Source organism: Gadus chalcogrammus, chromosome 11 (genome assembly GCF_026213295.1).
Source record: "Gadus chalcogrammus isolate NIFS_2021 chromosome 11, NIFS_Gcha_1.0, whole genome shotgun sequence".
NCBI classification, from domain to species: Eukaryota; Metazoa; Chordata; class Actinopteri; order Gadiformes; family Gadidae; genus Gadus; species Gadus chalcogrammus.
Window position 1 is genome coordinate 3,098,755 of NC_079422.1, and position 17,500 is coordinate 3,116,254.

Consider the following 17,500-nt stretch of genomic DNA (forward strand, 5'->3'; position numbering starts at 1 on the left):
TAATGCATCCTTCTTTTTTGGTAAAGGCACAGTATGCCAATCGTTAGACCTCCGTTTTTTCTTAACCTCGTGATATCGATTAAAAAGTCACCAATGAGGACACAGCATTTTTTCGTTCACCTTTTGCGTTCAAATGTAAGGCCAAGCTGTGCTTTATCACACAGCAGGCGTTATTCAGCTGCCAAATAAATATATACAGACAATAAATATATGCAGTGTTAGATCATCACATGAATAAATTAACTGACTTTCAGTGGTTTTGTTTTATGTTTCTGTTCTCCCTAAGATCAGACTGGACCACACATTCCTCTGGATCCCAGCACGGCTAAATACCAGTCCGCACATCCAAACACAATTAGGAGTTCCACCAAAACCAACCACTTGACACTAAAGGTCTGAGCCTTGTGATCGCTGTGATGGAAAATTTTTGCTCTCTCTCAGTCAAAGTACGTGGATAACATTCAGGAGATGACAATATATTCAACTACTTTACTAGATGTTCTGCTCAAAGAAGAAAAGTAACTCCATACAGAAACCATTTCTAGATTAAATCTTCCCTGGAAGTAGGTAGAATATATTGTGGTAAACAATTTAAAATGTTTGAAATTTTCCATTGACCCACAAGTTTGTTAGGTCTTCACAGGATCTGAACACCATGATTCCACTGACTCCAATAGTATATTCTTCTAAATTCAAATATCCCGTCTTCTTTGACTTCTTAACCTCCTTTTGTACACATTATTACTATTTAGACTTTCACCTCAAAACGAATATCAAAGTAATTTCACCAATTTATCATTGCAAGATCCATAGTTTGTTAATAACCTTTGGGTGTCAGTCTCCTTTCCCTCTCAAAATCCAACTATTTGTGCAAATAATTTTGATTGTAAGTCAAATGCAAACATCAGGCCGATATCGCACAAGTGATTGATAGATTTGAAGTACATAGAAATGCTTTAGAGTTCAGATTCTGGTCTGGACAGGAAGAAATGTCTGTCATTTCAAACATCGTCTTCAACCACTCCCCAATCACACAGCGGCTTTAGGCTCTGCATTGTGAAGCAAAGCCTGAGTGTGTGGGTTCTCCGTGAAATCTGGGGGCATCAGGTCTCTAAGGGGGCAGGGCAAAGCCGCGATGGGGGTGGGGGGCGGGACAGGCGGAGGCGGGGTTTCCCTTTGACAGGTCTTCAAGGCTGTGCCCTTAGTCTGCTGACCGGCGGCAGGTGGGCTTTGGCAGCTGGTTGGCATCTTTAGATCAGTTTGGTGGTGCTTGTGGGGCGTGGTGGAGGTCACTGAGCTATCCTGCATCACAGTACTGCCCGGGCTAATGGGAGCGGGAAAAACAGCTGCCAGCTCGTTTGTAATATCACTTGCTGCCGTCCCTACCGCTGCTGCTGCTGTGGAAAGTGCTTGGCTCTTATGCGTTGATGGGGACAGGATCGGGGCGACGTGGACCCATGTCAGGCTTGGCTCTGAGGATTGGCCCGTACTGCAGTTGGGTGGCTTGCCTTTATTCCCGCTGCCCTTTCCCTTCGACCGCTCCACCTGGTCTCTGTGTGCCTCCTCCGGGGTCGGGGTCGGGTCTGACAGCGGCAGCGAGGGCAGGCTGTCCACTTGGTGTTTTTTTCTCTCTGTGTTGTCGTTGGTGGTGATGCAAGGGCGTTTGACAGCCACCGGGGAGGGGGAGGGTGACTCGGTGTCGGTCCAACTGAGCCTGCGCTTCTGGAAATCAAGTCAAAGAGTAGAGCATGAGTTCCGGATACCTGACCTCTCAGGGACACATTCTGAAGAGTGCAGGACAACCCAATTTCTCTTGCTTGCGCTCACCTTGACAGGGATATGCGACTGATCCTTGTGTTTGTGAGGCGGGATGGAGCGTGTGAAACTGAGGGTGGGGGGAGGGGTGGAGGAGGCCGGGCTGCTGCTGGGGGTGACGTGGGGGAACCACAGCTTTAGCATCATCTCCACCTGGAGCAGGGTGCTCAGGTACTTCTCCCTGCAGGAACACATTAGGCAGGAGAAGGTGAGGGATGGATAGAGTGAGGTTTGTTTGGAGCACAAGAGGAACACACGTAATCAGCCTCATGATTCTGGCGCAGGCCCTAGGGCTGCTTGTTAATCTGATGGAGGTGCTAACACTACCTAGCTTGGCCGGCGCTTAATAAAACATGAAACAAGCAGTGCGTTGACATGACACTCAAGAAAATCGAATTATAGGCTTAGTCAGACTATGATTGGATTATTAAGATGCATGTATACACCTCAGTCGGACTAAAATCGAATCGAATCGGGTTACTCATAGTCGGATTAAGACCCCTAGATTATTCGATTGATAGTCGCATTAAGTGTGCATGTATAAGGTCAATTCGATTGGAATCGGATTTTGATAGCGACAATAGTTGCGTTGTAAGTTAGTTGAACTACGAACAAAGTACCCAGCCAATCGGTGGCCGCTTCATTCCGACCTATAAGCAGACCCACTGCCGGTCAAAGTCAAGGTACCCCGAGAGAACATAGGCCCTGGAGGGAACGTCTCTCCTGTGCTCCTCGACTACGGTCTTGGAGCCGACAGAAGGAAAGGTGTAACACAACAATTAAAAGTACATGTCTTTCTAAATGTTGGTCATCAACGAGGTTGTAAAGTAGTAACTTCTGCCACATCTGTCAAATTAAATGTTTTTTTACGATCTTTATTCATTCATTGCGCCTCGGCCGAACTGACGGGGATATTCTCTGATATTATGAATCTTAAAGACTGCGTCGGGTTCTCCGACTCCCTGGTACTTCAGCAACAAGTAGGCCTAAAGACTCGTGGTTGGGGTTATCTCGGCCATGGTGGAGAAGGAATTGGGGGAAAGGAACTTTGGCTTTGACTCTCTGAAGTCCAGATTGAAACGCAACATGGAGGAGAAAGGGATTGTTGACGTATGCAGACTCTTGGAGGAGCTGCTCCGACCGCCGTTCGAGGAGTCCGTATACGACCGAGAGGTCGGAGCAATGGAGCGTCAGAGAAATGACATGGACCCGAAGTGAACTGACAGTTGTCTACTAAAAACAGTCGTGGTTCAATACGATTGAAACCATCACGGCGTCTCCTCCCCTGCTCCCCTACTCCAATCCAGGGGGTCTGTCTTTTTTTTTGTTTCACGAGAGGGATCCTTACCCGCAACTGGGTCTCTGCAACACTCCCACAATCCGCTGGATCCTGTCCACGGCAACGCTCTGCTGGAAGCCAGTCAGGCCTGTCAATCAAAAAAACACAACCTCCAGTCAGAGCATGGAACCTGGAAGATACATGTCCCTCTAACACACACACACTGAGAAGGCGTGATGCAGACGGGGACCGCAGTTGTGTTTTCCTGTCACACACAAAAAAAACGATGAGCATTTCACACTGCATGCAACTTCCATATCAGTTGGCCCTGTGGGAATGTTCATGAAGCAGCCACGGCCCTGCTGCGTTCCTCCACATGGCTCACACACTGCACCGGGAGCGCGTCGATATGCCGGGTCAATACGGCAGATTACTGCTGGTGTAGACTCAAGACTCACTAATGTTGTGGTGTCCAACATGCCACATACACACGCATGTTAGAAACGACATGCAACTTTCCCCTGCAAAAAATCCTGGGGTGAGATGATAATCACGATGACGGCCGTGTGTGTGTGTGTGTGTGTGTGTGTGTGTGTGTGTGTGTGTGTGTGTGTGTGTGTGTGTGTGTGTGTGTGTGTGTGTGTGGTGTGTGTGTGTGTGTGTGTGTGTGTGTGTGTGTGTGTGTGTGTGTGTGTGTGTGTGTGCGTGCGTGTGTGTGTGTGTGTGTGTGTGTGTGTGTGTGTGTGTGTGTGTGTGTGTGTGTGTTTGTTTGTATGTGATTCATTAGCTATATTACCCATAATCAATGGCGACTGGTGATCAAAAAAGTTGGTGGGGCGCAGTAATAGACGGGAGGTCTGTGGGCCCCCCCCCATAAAAATTTGAATTTGGTAGATTTGATTTCCTGTATTCTGGTGCATTTTGGGGATGGCCACTACCTATTACCTACTACCTACTATTCATTCAGAGTCCTAGCCTACATCCTGACTTGCAGGGCCTGGACAAGCTTACATTGCATATACAGACCTACTTTATGGCCATTCCACCAGCCATTGCTATTTGACCCATTGCTGTTATTCTGATATTGATACAAATCGTGATAATTGTCTTATAGCTTCCATTTTTTGTGAGTCTCAATGTCTACTTCAAATGCAGTTAGAAATATGAAACAGTTGCTTTACTTTGTTTATATGCTACAGGCCGAAAAACTAAATTAATATGTAACTTACTTGATCCTTTTAAGTATAACATCGCTTGGGGATTCCAATTCCTCCCCTGAAATGGGTGGAAAGTGCTTACAACTCTCTGCTAGTTAGCGATCTATTTATTCTCTACATGTAGTCATGTTGTGCGAATGCTGCTGAGGGAGGTAGCCTATTTGATTGATTCGCTGAATTGTCCAATCATATTGTGATAACAAAAAAGAAAAGTGACACCATTGGCCTGCGGCGCACACTGGTGCGACCCGAGGGCGAAAGTTTGCAAGCTTACGTTGACTTCAACGTGGCCGGCGCCCCTGACTTTGAGGAGGGCTATATTTTGAAAGATCAATAACTAGCCTAGCCCAAATCATTGACGTTCAGACACATTTAAATGGTTGCTGACATTGGCAAGTATGGTCTATCACACAATTGAACGAGGATAAACGCTATGTAATTTTTTGTTGATTTATGTCGTATTTATAATAGTTGATTCATAGTTAGCAGATATATTAAAGTGAATATTTCACGGAGGGGCGGTGCCTTAGCACCCTCTATTGACCCACCGCCACTCCCCCTAATGCATACAAGAGTAAAGTCAGGTGGAGGGCCTTTGCTTACCACGCTCAAAGCGTCCCCTCTTCAGTCCGGTCAGCAGCTCCAACAAGGGGTTGACGAATCCCTGCAGCTCAGCACACTGGGGGGGGGGGTGGTGGGGGGGAACAGAGGGGGAGAGCAGGAGAGAGAGACAGAGAGGGAGTAAAAGAGAGAGGAAGATGGATTACCACTGAGTTCAGAGAGCTCTTCTTACTCTGAATGAACCCCCCCCCCCCCCCCCCCCCACACACACACACACACACACACACACACACACACACACACACACACACACACACACACACACACACACACACACACACACACACACACACACACACACACACACACACACACACACACACAAACTCTCCATCCCTCTTTAACAAACTCCCATCAACATCTGCAATGTCATTCTCTCCATCCGAGCGCTCCACCACATGTGCAGAGGAGCCCAGCCGCCCTGCCTGCGCTCACCTTCTTGGCGAAGAGCAGGTCTCCCTGGGACTTGGGCCTCTGGGCGACTCCGTCCGCGGCACCGGGCCTCCCACCGGCCGACCTCCTGTCCTCCTCCTCCTCCTCCTCCTCCTTGTCTGTCCACCGGGACCCGGGGCTGTCTGACCCACCGGCCCGCACCAAGCCTCCGCCTCCACCGCCGCTGCCAGGGCCCCCGCCATCCATGATGACGGAGGGGGAGCCGCCCGCCAGGAACACGCTCTCGTCGTCCTCCGCCTGCTCCGAGTCGCTCTGCAGGAGGCTGTCGCTGGAGCTCAGGGAGTCGAAGGAGGGCTGGGACGAGGTGCTGCCCTGGGACTGCATGGCTGGCCGAGGGAAGGAGCAGGGAGGTCTTCAGGGAGGAGAGGGACACACATCAGGGAATGAATTGTTGTTTTTGGTTCTGAACATTGATTGAGTGCCAACATATCATGAGCCAAGATTAGAGCAGGGAGGCACGTGATTGGGCAAAACAGGAAGAGCAGAACCAGAGGAAGATAAGCGGAAGAGGAGGGTCTAGAAAAATGATAACATAAGAGGGGCAGCCTTGTGTTCCTATCGCCCTATGTATGTGTATCAAACTGTCCTCCTAAAAGGAGATAACAATAACCCCATTTCAAAATGGTAGGAGCATCAGTGTCCTAGTTAGCATGGTGTGGTAGAGTGGGGCTAGTAGTGCCGGGGGTGGATTAGTACATGCACACACAATGCTAGGGCATGTCTCCTTGAGGAGTGGAGACGAGAGAGTGAGTCAAATGGGAGGTGGGAGGGAGGGCTGCTTGGGCAAGCCAAGCAGAGACGGTCTCTCTAGCCTCTGCCTCCAGCAGTCTGTGGCTCCTCCCCCCTGTCTAGCTCTCTCTATCCATCCCACTTGATTCGACACACAGTAACCTCCCTCTCTACGCTCTGGCAGTTGCTCCTTCTCACTTTCTCCCTACTTTTGTTCTTCCTGATATTCGGGAGGACATCCTTGCCAGGGAAATCGTAAATTTCATAAAGGTTTTCTAGGGGAAAATTTACCTTTTTAAAGACCTCTCTCTCTCTGTCTCTCTGTCTCTCTGTCTCTCTCTCTCTCTCTCTCTCTCTCTCTCTCTCTCTCTCTCTCTCTCTCTCTCTCTCTCTCTCTCTCTCTCTCTCTCTCTCTCTCTCTCTCTCTCTCTCTCTCTCAAGGAATGAGTTAAGTGTCTACAGTTCCAGGGTCAACTTGGCTAAGCGGTGTCTTAGCGAAAGCATCATCTATAACATACATTGAACGCATACATGCAAAAAATAATTAAGGCATCGGATATTGCATTTTGTAAATCGAAATGTTATTATTTTTACACAGTGAACCCCACTTTACTGCGCTATTTTATTTTTCAAATCAGAGTCGGTTGCCAGAGTCGGTGCAACATTGTGAAAAACCCTGAGTGGCTAATGGTCCGACTCTCCTCCTCTCGTCACGTGGGCACAGCCCAAATTAGGGGGAGGCAGTGTCTGGTTTACACAGCGGAATGAGTGGAAGTCTGCGGCTCGTATTTTGGTAATGCCTGCCTCCCATATAGGCCTATATGAAAACTAAAAAATATGGCTTATCGGCATGCATTTCCTCAAATGGCCTATTAAACATTATATATTTTAGTTGTTTTTTTTCAACAAACAAATGTGTTGCATTGGTATATATAGGGCCTATATATATATATATATATATATATATATATATATATATATATATATATATATATATATATATATATATATATATATATATATATATATATATATATAAGGGCAAACCTGTTATAACGAATATTGTAATTGCTGTGTATTAACTTCACAATGCTATCGTAAAACAATAATAACGTTACATTAAAAGCAATACAAACGAACGAACGAACGTATATCTTAACATACCAATACAACACATAACGCTACCGGAGCGGACACACAGAATACCGGGACGGAAATGACTATGCTCTCAACCTAGATCCTCAATACAACAATCATAAACCAGAATGGAAACAAAATGTACAAACTCTTACCTGCTATAAGGCGAAATAAGTCGGTGCCGAAGCCCCGGCAGCCAGGTAAAATGTAAACGGAGGGTTAGTGTGTTCCAATTTCAAAAGATTCCACTCCGCTGCGGCCGGAGCGCTCACTGTCCTGTCTCCGCTCGCCGACGCACACTGCTCTCTCATTGGTCCAGTCTATGCTCGTGCTTTCTCTGCACGGTTTTACGAGTGTCAACATGTGCACGGATCCACGTGCCCACAATCTGTGCGCGTGAGTCGTGTCATTTCATTGGCTGTACGTATCTCCTTTGCGAATGCCATTGGTTAAGTCCTCCCGACCAGTGATTGCTGCACCGACCAGTGATTGGAGGGTTTCCCAGACACTCAGGGCCCGGCCCACTCATGTCTCGCCGGGGTTGGCAGAGTAGAGTCGGTGTAAACATACGCACGCGCTACAACTCGGAGCCGAGCAGAAATATATAAACATGTCCCCCCCCCCCCCCCCCCCTCCCCCCGCCCAGAAAAACATTACGTTGTTTGATTCTGTGTGAATTATATTACATCAACATGAACACAAACAAAGGCAGATTACGCAATAGACCGAATATATCGAGCTTGTATGATATAGATAGATTGCATAATTTGCGTTTGCTTGTGTTCATATGAATGCCATATAATTCACATTGAATCTATGTATGTTTATATATATATATGTATATATATGTGTGTGTGTGTGTGTGTGTGTGTGTGTGTGTGTGTGTGTGTGTGTGTGTGTGTGTGTGTGTGTGTGTGTGTGTGTGTATGTGTGTGTGTGTGTGTGTGTGTGTGTGTGTGTGTGTGTGCGTGTGTGTGCGTGTGTGCGTGTGTGCGTGCGTGTTTGTGTGTGTGTAATCTGCATGTGTGAATTATTTCTTATTCTTTATTATTAAACGGAACATAACATCTGCATATATTTATCAAATACAACCATAACATATCGACGATTCTTTGAAATAAAGCTCATGATTATTCTGAATGGTTTTATATTGATACTGGCAATGGCTTTAATGCTCATAGCACCTGTGTACGTGTGTGTGTGTGTGTGAGTATACATGTATATATATATATATATATATACATACATAAACATATTCACTATACGTAGCCTATATTGAAGTTCCAATTTAATATTGTTTCAAATGATATACATAGTTTAGGCCTACATATTGTTCCAATGTCTAGTAGGCTAAAATATTTTTTAGGCCAAATAAGGCTTTTGCCAAAACAGAACCAGACTTGACAAAATGTCAACCCTGTTTTTGTTCAAATACTCTTTGTCGTCATCCAAAAGACTCCACCATTCTTAACATTCAAGGGCAGTGACCTGCAGTGTAAACCCACTGAACTCCCAAGACCGACTAGGCCATAGGTTATCCTCCTGGTTGCAACTCCGCAAAACGTATAGCCATGTGAGGCAAGGGCAGGTTGCTTTTTTATCATCGCATTGATACCTTAATTGCAAAACATGACATGTGTTTAGTTGTACTGGTCCTATATTATATTAAGGGTAAGCTCTTCTCCCTCCTGCATGCAGTCAGTCAGTCGAGTGTTCCCTACCCCCATGCAGCATGAACACATGAACCCAACGCCCTGCCCCCGCAACATACACACAACATGCAGTGTCCTAGTCTGACCTACAGCGCATTTCTGCCTTCGACCAAGGTAGTAGTTATATTATAGTAGCCTATAGCCTAGATATGAACTACTCAGTCAACGTTTTGTCCATGTGTGTTTTGCTGCAAAACAAAAACATCATGGCTAACCAATGGTAATAGTAAACCACCTACACCAGTTTGTGTTTGTTAAGGCCTTAGGTAAGGTGAACTAAGTCAAGAGGATAGGCACTTCCCTCCAGGCATTCCACGGCAACACACGAACTCGTTGAACCTCCTCTGGGTTCACGGGTGCACCGGAGACCACCCCCACCTCCTCCTGCGCCAACCATCCCCCCATACACTAATTCCCCAACCCCGGACCTATAGTGGTGTTTTTCTCCATCCAGCTATCTTTTCCATCCTGCAATGTATTGACAGTGCTAAAAATACTCCTGCTATAAGCCTATGGGATACCAGTCATGCACCAAATGAGAATAGGTCTATAGGCATATATCGGTTGAAGAAGGGGAATAACTTAGAAACATGTTTAACGCGATTGTTGTTGTGAATGTCACTTGAGTTCCTATTTTAACAGCAAAATAATCCAAATCAAATGCTCATTTAAATGTGTTTTTTGTTACAACTGGTGGTAGGACTACGAGTCAATGGGATTTATTTCTTAAATAAAACAAAGATTAGACTACGGTCCATCAACGTTTAGGTTGTGTAGGACCACATCTCTAAATGGTGAATTGGTATGGAGTATGGAGTATTTCCAACCAAAAACACATGATTTATTCTGATCTACATGACATGTTTAGTTGAGAGATGTACCAATTGTGTAGTATTTATAAAATAATGGGTAATATTGTCCAAGCTGTTAGTGTAGGGCCTATAGCCTGTAGGCCTAACGTACAGGCTGACCAACCTGTACGGTTGGTAAGCCTGGACGGACGACAGCCTACACCTGAGGTGAGGTCCTCTTTTAAACAGAGTTCTTCTCATTCTCTTATTGGGTTCAGGGATCATCTCAGGTTTCAAACGCTTTCATCCAGCCAAGCCTTTTAGTTGAGTGGAAAAACACACACACATAGCGTACTCGGGGACACGGTAGCCTACTACTTGTTGTCTGCTACATGTCACCGGGAGAATGAGGTTCCATGTTGGAAATTACTATAAAACAATAAACAATAAATCACCTACTAAAAAACAGTTTTACCCCACTGCATTACAATGTAGGTATGAGGTCACAAGGTCCAGAACTCGGTCAGTCTTTGTAGATGACCCGAAACAACACCAATCAGAAACAGAGCTTTTCTTGTCTTTGTACATCATTAAATTAGAGGACGCATGACTTTCTCTTATTTTTCTAAAAATGTGTGTGGACGTAGAAGTCGCCTCTCCTGCTGAACTCGAATCAGCCTTCACTGCGGAGGGAATATTGGAATGGATGACTGTTTCTCATTAGTTTGACATTAATAAATCCTTACTCAGGGAGGATTTACAGATTCTTAATTAGAGGCGTTAGACTCTTGCTTCTCTAACATCGTAAGAATTGTCCACCGGCCAGCAGGTCCTCCTCAGGGTCCAGTCTGGGACAGTAGACTCGGAACCTGGTCTCGCTGTGGGACAGGAGATCCATTCAGCCTCTGTGGGAAACCTTTCATTAAAGCAAGCGCTGCACCCCAGGTTTATTGTTTTGAACCAACAAGACAGCAGATGATGGTTTTTATTATAACTCTACAAACGTATTATTACACAATGTTGTTGAACACACACGCAAGTCCCTGCGCTTAACGTTCAACTTAAGACCGCCTAGCAAACAATCGATTTTCTGATGTTATCTAGTGTTTCGTCTTTTCATTTAATTAATTTTAATTGCGTGTGCAGAAGGCATTGTCGTATCATCTGATAGAAGTACCCCTATGCGAACCGGTGCATACGACTGATCATATAGCCTAGAGTCTATAGGATATGAAATATATAGACTATAGTATTTCGCATTACTCGATGCCACGGGAAACACATATGGGGGCGTGTTTGTGAAGTGGCCAACGATTCAGATGTCAATTCAATGATAAATTCATCTCAATATTAATAATCAATAAACGGGTTTTGGTTTGGATTTGCTACGGCATTATCGACCACCAGCCGTCGCTCAGCATCTAAGTGATCTGCCCCTGCAGCCTAGAACCTCTTGCAGACAGATTAGCTATGTTGTTTGACTATATTGCTGCGGTCTGGGCCAGGACCTCCTCGAAAAAGAGATTTCGTGATCGAAATGTGCTCACCTTGTTAAATAGGCCTATAGGTTTATTGAGAATACAAAACATATCATAAGTGTGTTCTTGCAGTCTGGTATGCACATGGTATTTCCTTGTCACATTGGTTCTCAATATGTCGGCATGTGTTATTCAGAGTAGTAGTAGCAGGAGCATTTGTTCTGCACGAAGCGGTGTTCCGGTGGATATTTGTGAATGAAACCAAATGACTACACCCACTGCAATAATTAGACCAATAGCCAAGAGGGAATTGTGTTATGCCACGCCCCCGACAATAGCTGGCGACCAATTGAAATTCGACATTCGGCAGACTGTTGCAAAATATTGCACTTCACATTCAAAATAAATGGGTTAATTGAAAGGAAGTTCATTGACATTGTAAATGTATTGCAAAAGCTTCAGCTCGTCTATGAAATCCTAATATCGAATACAGACATTATACATTGGCCTCCACACGATCTAGGAATTATTGACCCAAAGATGACCGGAGTTTATGGTAATGTAATACAATGCGGGCCTATTTAATAATTTAGGCTACTGTGCTTTAAACTTTCAATAAAACTTCGAATAATATTTTAATCTGCCGTATACACGAAACACCATAACGGGCATATTATTATGATTATGATCATTATATGATAGATGCCGAATGTATCTGTCCAGGCAATGGCGGTAGGGTAGTTGGTATCAGTAATATCTCATGGGATAACTACTCCCTCTTGTGGTCAACATCAGAACAACAACATACAGGTTACTTCCCAAATATATTACACAGAAGGTAGATTCGGTGAAATGTTCACCTTATTTATGTGAAATCAATCTATGCGTACACTAGCATTATGTAATTCCCTCAGACTGTTAGAAAACCAAACCCTTATACACTCGCAATTTTACATTTGAAATGAACAAAAGTAACACAGTTTGGAATAATAAGAGGTAAATTATTGAATGAAGAGTCTCTTTCTCCCTCATTAGGCTATTCCTCTGGCCGTCCCCTGATCCGAGCCCCTCTATGAGCCCCTAAGCTTCCCCCTCTGTTTTGTTAACACCGCCATCAGAAAATAACATGGGAACCATTCCCACTCACTCCTTTAACTTTAACATCTCATTACATAGTTCTCTCTTTCCCCGCTCTCCATTTATTCATTCCTCTTTTCCCTGGGAACTGGTTCTGTGTCATTCCACCCTCGGACCAAAGTGGAGCAGGTGGATTCCGAATGTATTCCAGTGCCTCTCAGTCTCTCTCTCACTCCACTGACCTCCTCTCTCTCTCTCTCTCTCTCTCTCTCTTTCTCTCTCTCTCTCTCTCTCTCTCTCTCTCTCATCTCTCTCTCTCTCTCTCTCCCCTCTCCCCCCCCCCCCCCCCCCCCCTCTCTCTCTCTCTCTCTCTCTAGCTCTCTCTCTCTCTCTCTCTCTCTCTCTCTCTCTCTCTCTCTCTCTCTCTCTCTCTCTCTCTCTCTCTCTCTCGCTCTCTCTCTCTCTCTCTCTCTCTCTCTCTCTCTCTCTCTCTCTCTCTCTCCCCCCCCCCCCCCCCCCTCTCTCTCTCTCTCTCTCTCCCCCCCCCCCCTCTCTCTCTCTCTCTCTCTCTCTCTCGCTCTCCCCCCCCCCCCCCCCCCCCCCCCCCCTCTCGCTCTAACTAACGGGGATTTGGACCTTGTGTTCACCACTTTCCTTTATCATTGTGTATGGGTGAGGAGGGCTAACATGGACTGGGTGGCTCTGTTTTTCCCTCTAACGGTGCTCCTTAGCCGATGGATTGTAGTGCCAGCGGCCGGTAAGATCTTTAAACTAATTCAACAGCTATTTGCCTTCTTTATTTTGGGCTTTGGAGGTCATTGTAGCATCATGGGTTTTATTAAAACACTTCAAGTTGTATTAGATACAACTTCAGTGGTTTTAAAAGTATGAATGTATTACAAATAGGATTGTATCACAAATCAGAAAATCTGATGCATCGTCTCTTAAAAACTCAAAGGACTGTACTTGTCTTAATTTGACTCTTTTAAATTTTCTTTCAGAGGAAACATACTGGACCTACACCGGTAAGTGCATCTTATCAACGTACTGTGTTAGTATCCACAACACAAACAGTGACTTGCTTGGCTTTTGATATTTTACATGCAAGGTTCATTTAAGAACCAATCAGGACGTGGTAAGCACTTGCTAACAGTCCGAGGTGTGTTTCCCCGGTCTCCAGCAGCTCCCCACCACCCAGTTCCTCTGCTCCGCTCTTGTTCTCCCTCTATCTGAATTAGTTACAGCTGGTGGAGCTGGCATCACAGAGGACCAGTCACAGCAGAGATGATGAAGAGAGGCATGTGTGTGCATGGTTGTGTGTGTGCATGGTTGCGTGTTTTGTGTATGTGTGTGTGTGTGTGTGTGTGTGTGTGTGTGTGTGTGTGTGTGTGTGTGTGTGTGTGTGTGTGTGTGTGTGTGTGTGTGTGTGTGTGTGTGTGTGAGAGTGTATGTTTGTATATGAGGCAGGTGTAACTGGAAGAAAATGTGAGGGTGAGAGATGGTGTGGTGGAGTGATGAAGCAGCATTGTGACAGCGCACAATAACCAGTGTGTTTATTGTATCACGGATGTACACTAGCCACCTATTGTGCGGATGGTGGCATTGTGGAAACGGACGGGCACGCACACTAACCGTCTCAGTTCAGTACAATGACATCACTTGGCTCACGGGACACACAGTGCCAGGAGCCTGTGTTTCTTTAGGGGCCTTCTCTGCTAAATGTGCATTGAAAATCATCACCCAGCCGGGGTCAACAGCAGCAGAAAACCGTCCCATAATGCTAAAACATTTAGACCAAGACTTATAAGCATCTGAAGTCTTATAGACATGAACTAGTGGAAGACTGACACTGTTTACACAGGAGGGAGGCTGGGAGCTGCATGTGAACGAATGGGCATCCATTCGTTCAGAGGGGAGAGAAAAGTACATAATAGACACTAGCTTGCGTCTCTCACACACACACATGCGCACACACACACACAGTCAGTCAGTTATGGGGGGTGAGGCGTGCAAATGTTATTAGGCAGTATAATACGAGGTTGAAATGAACATAAGCACAAGTTATGGGCATGATTGGGTGTGTGTGTGAGTGGGTGAGTGTGTGTATGTGTTAGTGTTTGTGTAGCTTTGTTCATAAATCCATTCAGTCGAATTACTGCATGCTAAGAGAGTGAAATAGCCATACTGGTCAGAATATGCGGCCTGTGGTTTCCATGGGGACATCCATGACAACCCAGCGGGAAGGCAGGAAAACACTTTTGAAGGTTGATTATGTTTGGGGTTGCTGGGGTCTGGGGTGGTGGAGTATCATAGGGGGTAGGGGGTAGAAGCTGCGGTGGATGCGTGTATCACGACTAATGAGGCAGGTTGAAAGATTCCAAGTGAACCAGATGTGTGTCAGTGATTCTGTAAGGGTATGTAGGGGTATTCATGTGACACGACGAGAGAGGCTGGATTGACTGGAGCTCAGAGTATGTTATCAGAGAGTAACTTGTTAAGAGGGATTGTTTCTTAACTACTGCCAGAGGACAGAAGAACCCAGAGGTAAAGAGAGCTCAGTTTGTTGGGTTATTCCGAGGCAGGCTCCTGCACGGAATGGAAATATAGAAAATATGGTTTACCCCTATTCACAGGAATGATCATAATCCTCTATGCACACATAAGCCTGTTGTGAGAGTGGTCAGTAAGTAGAGCCCATAGGTCTGAAGTGTGTGTGTTCTTGCTAAATACTTGGTATGTAAGCACCGGTGTGCAGAAGTTCTTCTTGCAATGCACATTCTAGCATCCCCTTTTCATTCTTGCATACGTTTGGCACTCCCCTTCAGGCTCTCTTCGACCTTGTCTTTCTTGGGTTGTTTTTTGTCTCTTTTTCTTCCTGGTGCCTGGGCAACATTCTCCCTACCCTACACACTTGGCATTTCTTTCGTGGTTAACTCTGTCCCGCATTATGTCTTTATGCCTACCTGTTTGCATCTAATATCCTAAAGATCCTATGAATATACTTTAAAAGGACAAGCTCCGAACGCCATGCACATACACACCTATCATACACACACACACGCGCACATACACACCTATCATAGACACACACACACACACACACACACACACACACACACACACACACACACACACACCACACACACACACACACACACACACACACACACACACACACACACACACACACACACACACACACACACACACACACACACACACACACACACACACACACACACACACACACTTTTAATTGAATCTGTTTAATCTGTTGAATAATAATAACCGGTGTAGTGATAATTATAACAAATAGGTATGTATTTGAACAGTAACGAAGCAACAGTTTGATTTTATTTTCTTAATCAATACAATTTTATGAATGGATGACTAGAGGCGTAACGGCAGTGTGTGATTGGTCAGCTTAAATGTTTGTCAATCTCCCTCCATGGTTTCCTTAAGGCTTGGTGGGCCAATCGCAGTGGTCAACGTACTTTCCGGAGTGTAGTGGCTACTCTCAGTCTCCTATTGACGTGGTGACGTCTCAGACCAAACACGACCCTACACTGAGCCCGCTGACCCCCCTGGGCTACAGCCAGCACGGCAACCAGCCCTTCTCTCTCTACAACAACGGACATACAGGTATATCAATCAGGAGGCCATTCTGATCCCCTGCTCCTACTGGGATGGTTTCCAAGCAACCAGTTAGTTTGTTTGATCTTTGGACTTACCCATCACAGGTAACCTGGCACCTAAACACCTTGACGCCTTGAGTCTTTTTTAGCAGGCATTGGATTCCTACCAAAGAAAAAGGGTCATATTCATATCCATGATATAATATACAAAATACTCAATTTCTAAAAGTTTTTTTACAACGAGATTCCACCAGCTTTCCCCTCTGATCCACTCTGCAGCTAAGAACCATGAGCATGTTTACTGATTCTCCTAATGCTCCTCCCGCCCAGTGGTGATCGAGCTGCCGGACTGGATGGGCCTACGGGGGCTACCCTGGCTATACACGGCTGCCCAGATGCACCTACACTGGGGCAGCGGGGGCCCAGGCCATGGGGGCAGTGAACACACCATTGACGGAGAGAGCACAGACGCAGAGGTATCACAGGGACGGGGGTTCCTCCAGATGAGTATGGAATCATGTGGAACACTTTCTAAGGATTTATATGGTGCCGTTAAGGATTTAGTAGCATGTAGGATATTGTGGTTCAATTAAACAAATGTGAAACATTGATGTGATTTAAAACAATCCAATCTGTAGAAAACTAAACTATAAGAAGGATTGATTCCATCAATGACTAAACCTAAATCTTAAATTGTTAATTGTTGTTGTAACAGTGTTGGTTGGTCTTGATTACTCCAAAATATATACAGTACATTGCTTATTACATTTGCAGGAACAACACTGCACTGCTTTAACCAAGTTAGAGGTTTCTATACGTTTTATGGTATTAAACCTTTTTTTGGTTCGCAAGTAACTCTGTAATCTGCGGTTGACTAACCAGGTGAAAATAAGCCCATACTTCAAGGTCTTGGGATTTAACATGTTAATCTTATTCTGTGTCAAACCAAGCATGCTCCCAAAAACAGCGGCCTGTCCTCCATCTCTCTCTCTCCGTCTCTCTGTCTCTCTCTCTGTCTCTCCCCCTCCATCTCTCCCCCTCTCTGTCCCCCCCCCCTCCCTGTCTCTCTCTCTCTCTCCCCCTCCCTCTCTCCATCTCCTCTTCTCCCCTTTTTTCCGCTCTCTTCCCAGTGTTCTTTTCATAGTCTTGTAGATTATCAAGAGATAGCTATATGAAGATACTTCGCCTCTTCCATTCGTTCATGCTTCTTCATTCACTCTTTTGACTATTGCCATGTGAAGCCCTCTTAAACCCCATCCCTCTGACCTCCAGCTCCACCTGGTCCACTACAATTCAGACCTCTACCCCAACATCTCCACGGCGATGACCAAGGAGAACGGCTTAGCTGTGTTGGGGATCCTCATAGAGGTGACTGTGACACCTATCCAAGCCATCAGTTATTATCCTCCACATTGCTCTGGTTTCGATATTGCCAATGCTCCGGCTGGATGGGTAAGAGATGTAATGAGTGTTTATTAATATCTCAGTTTTCTAGACAGGTCCGGAGAACAACCAAGCATTTGATAACATCCTCAACTATCTGGGACGCGTTAGAC

The 17,500-nt window shown here is 45.5% G+C and overlaps 2 protein-coding genes across 2 annotated transcripts in view; one reads left to right on the forward strand and one right to left on the reverse strand.

Annotated features, from left to right (window-relative positions):
* Nucleotides 1-1,029: 1,029 nt before the first annotated feature.
* LOC130391629 (circadian-associated transcriptional repressor-like) lies at nucleotides 1,030-7,553 on the reverse strand. Its single transcript, XM_056601853.1, has 6 exons — nucleotides 7,407-7,553; nucleotides 5,368-5,737; nucleotides 4,915-4,990; nucleotides 3,164-3,242; nucleotides 1,828-1,996; nucleotides 1,030-1,722 (listed from the first exon to the last, which is right to left on the reverse strand). Exons 2-6 carry the CDS (start codon nucleotides 5,707-5,709, stop codon nucleotides 1,030-1,032), a joined length of 1,359 nt encoding a protein of 452 aa, XP_056457828.1. The 5' UTR covers nucleotides 5,710-5,737; nucleotides 7,407-7,553.
* A 5,443-nt stretch (nucleotides 7,554-12,996) lies between these two features.
* Nucleotides 12,997-17,500, forward strand: part of ca14 (carbonic anhydrase XIV) — a 9,923-nt gene continuing 5,419 nt past the window's right edge. Inside the window, exons 1-6 of the mRNA XM_056601854.1 lie at nucleotides 12,997-13,066; nucleotides 13,311-13,334; nucleotides 15,772-15,951; nucleotides 16,275-16,420; nucleotides 17,217-17,312; nucleotides 17,440-17,500. The exon at nucleotides 17,440-17,500 is cut by the window's right edge and continues 6 nt beyond it. Of these exons, the coding sequence (XP_056457829.1) occupies nucleotides 12,997-13,066; nucleotides 13,311-13,334; nucleotides 15,772-15,951; nucleotides 16,275-16,420; nucleotides 17,217-17,312; nucleotides 17,440-17,500 (577 nt within the window). The remainder of the gene's footprint in view (nucleotides 13,067-13,310; nucleotides 13,335-15,771; nucleotides 15,952-16,274; nucleotides 16,421-17,216; nucleotides 17,313-17,439) is intronic.

Coding starts and splice junctions, on each gene's coding strand:
- LOC130391629 (XM_056601853.1), bottom strand. CDS start 5,709: ATGCAGTCCCAGGGCAGCACCTCGTCCCAGCCCTCCTTCGACTCCCTG. Junction 1,997..3,163: donor TTGCAGAGACCCAGTTGCGG/GTAAGGATCCCT, acceptor GTGTTCCTGCAG/GGAGAAGTACCTGAGCACCC. Junction 1,723..1,827: donor AGTCGCATATCCCTGTCAAG/GTGAGCGCAAGC, acceptor CTTGATTTCCAG/AAGCGCAGGCTCAGTTGGAC.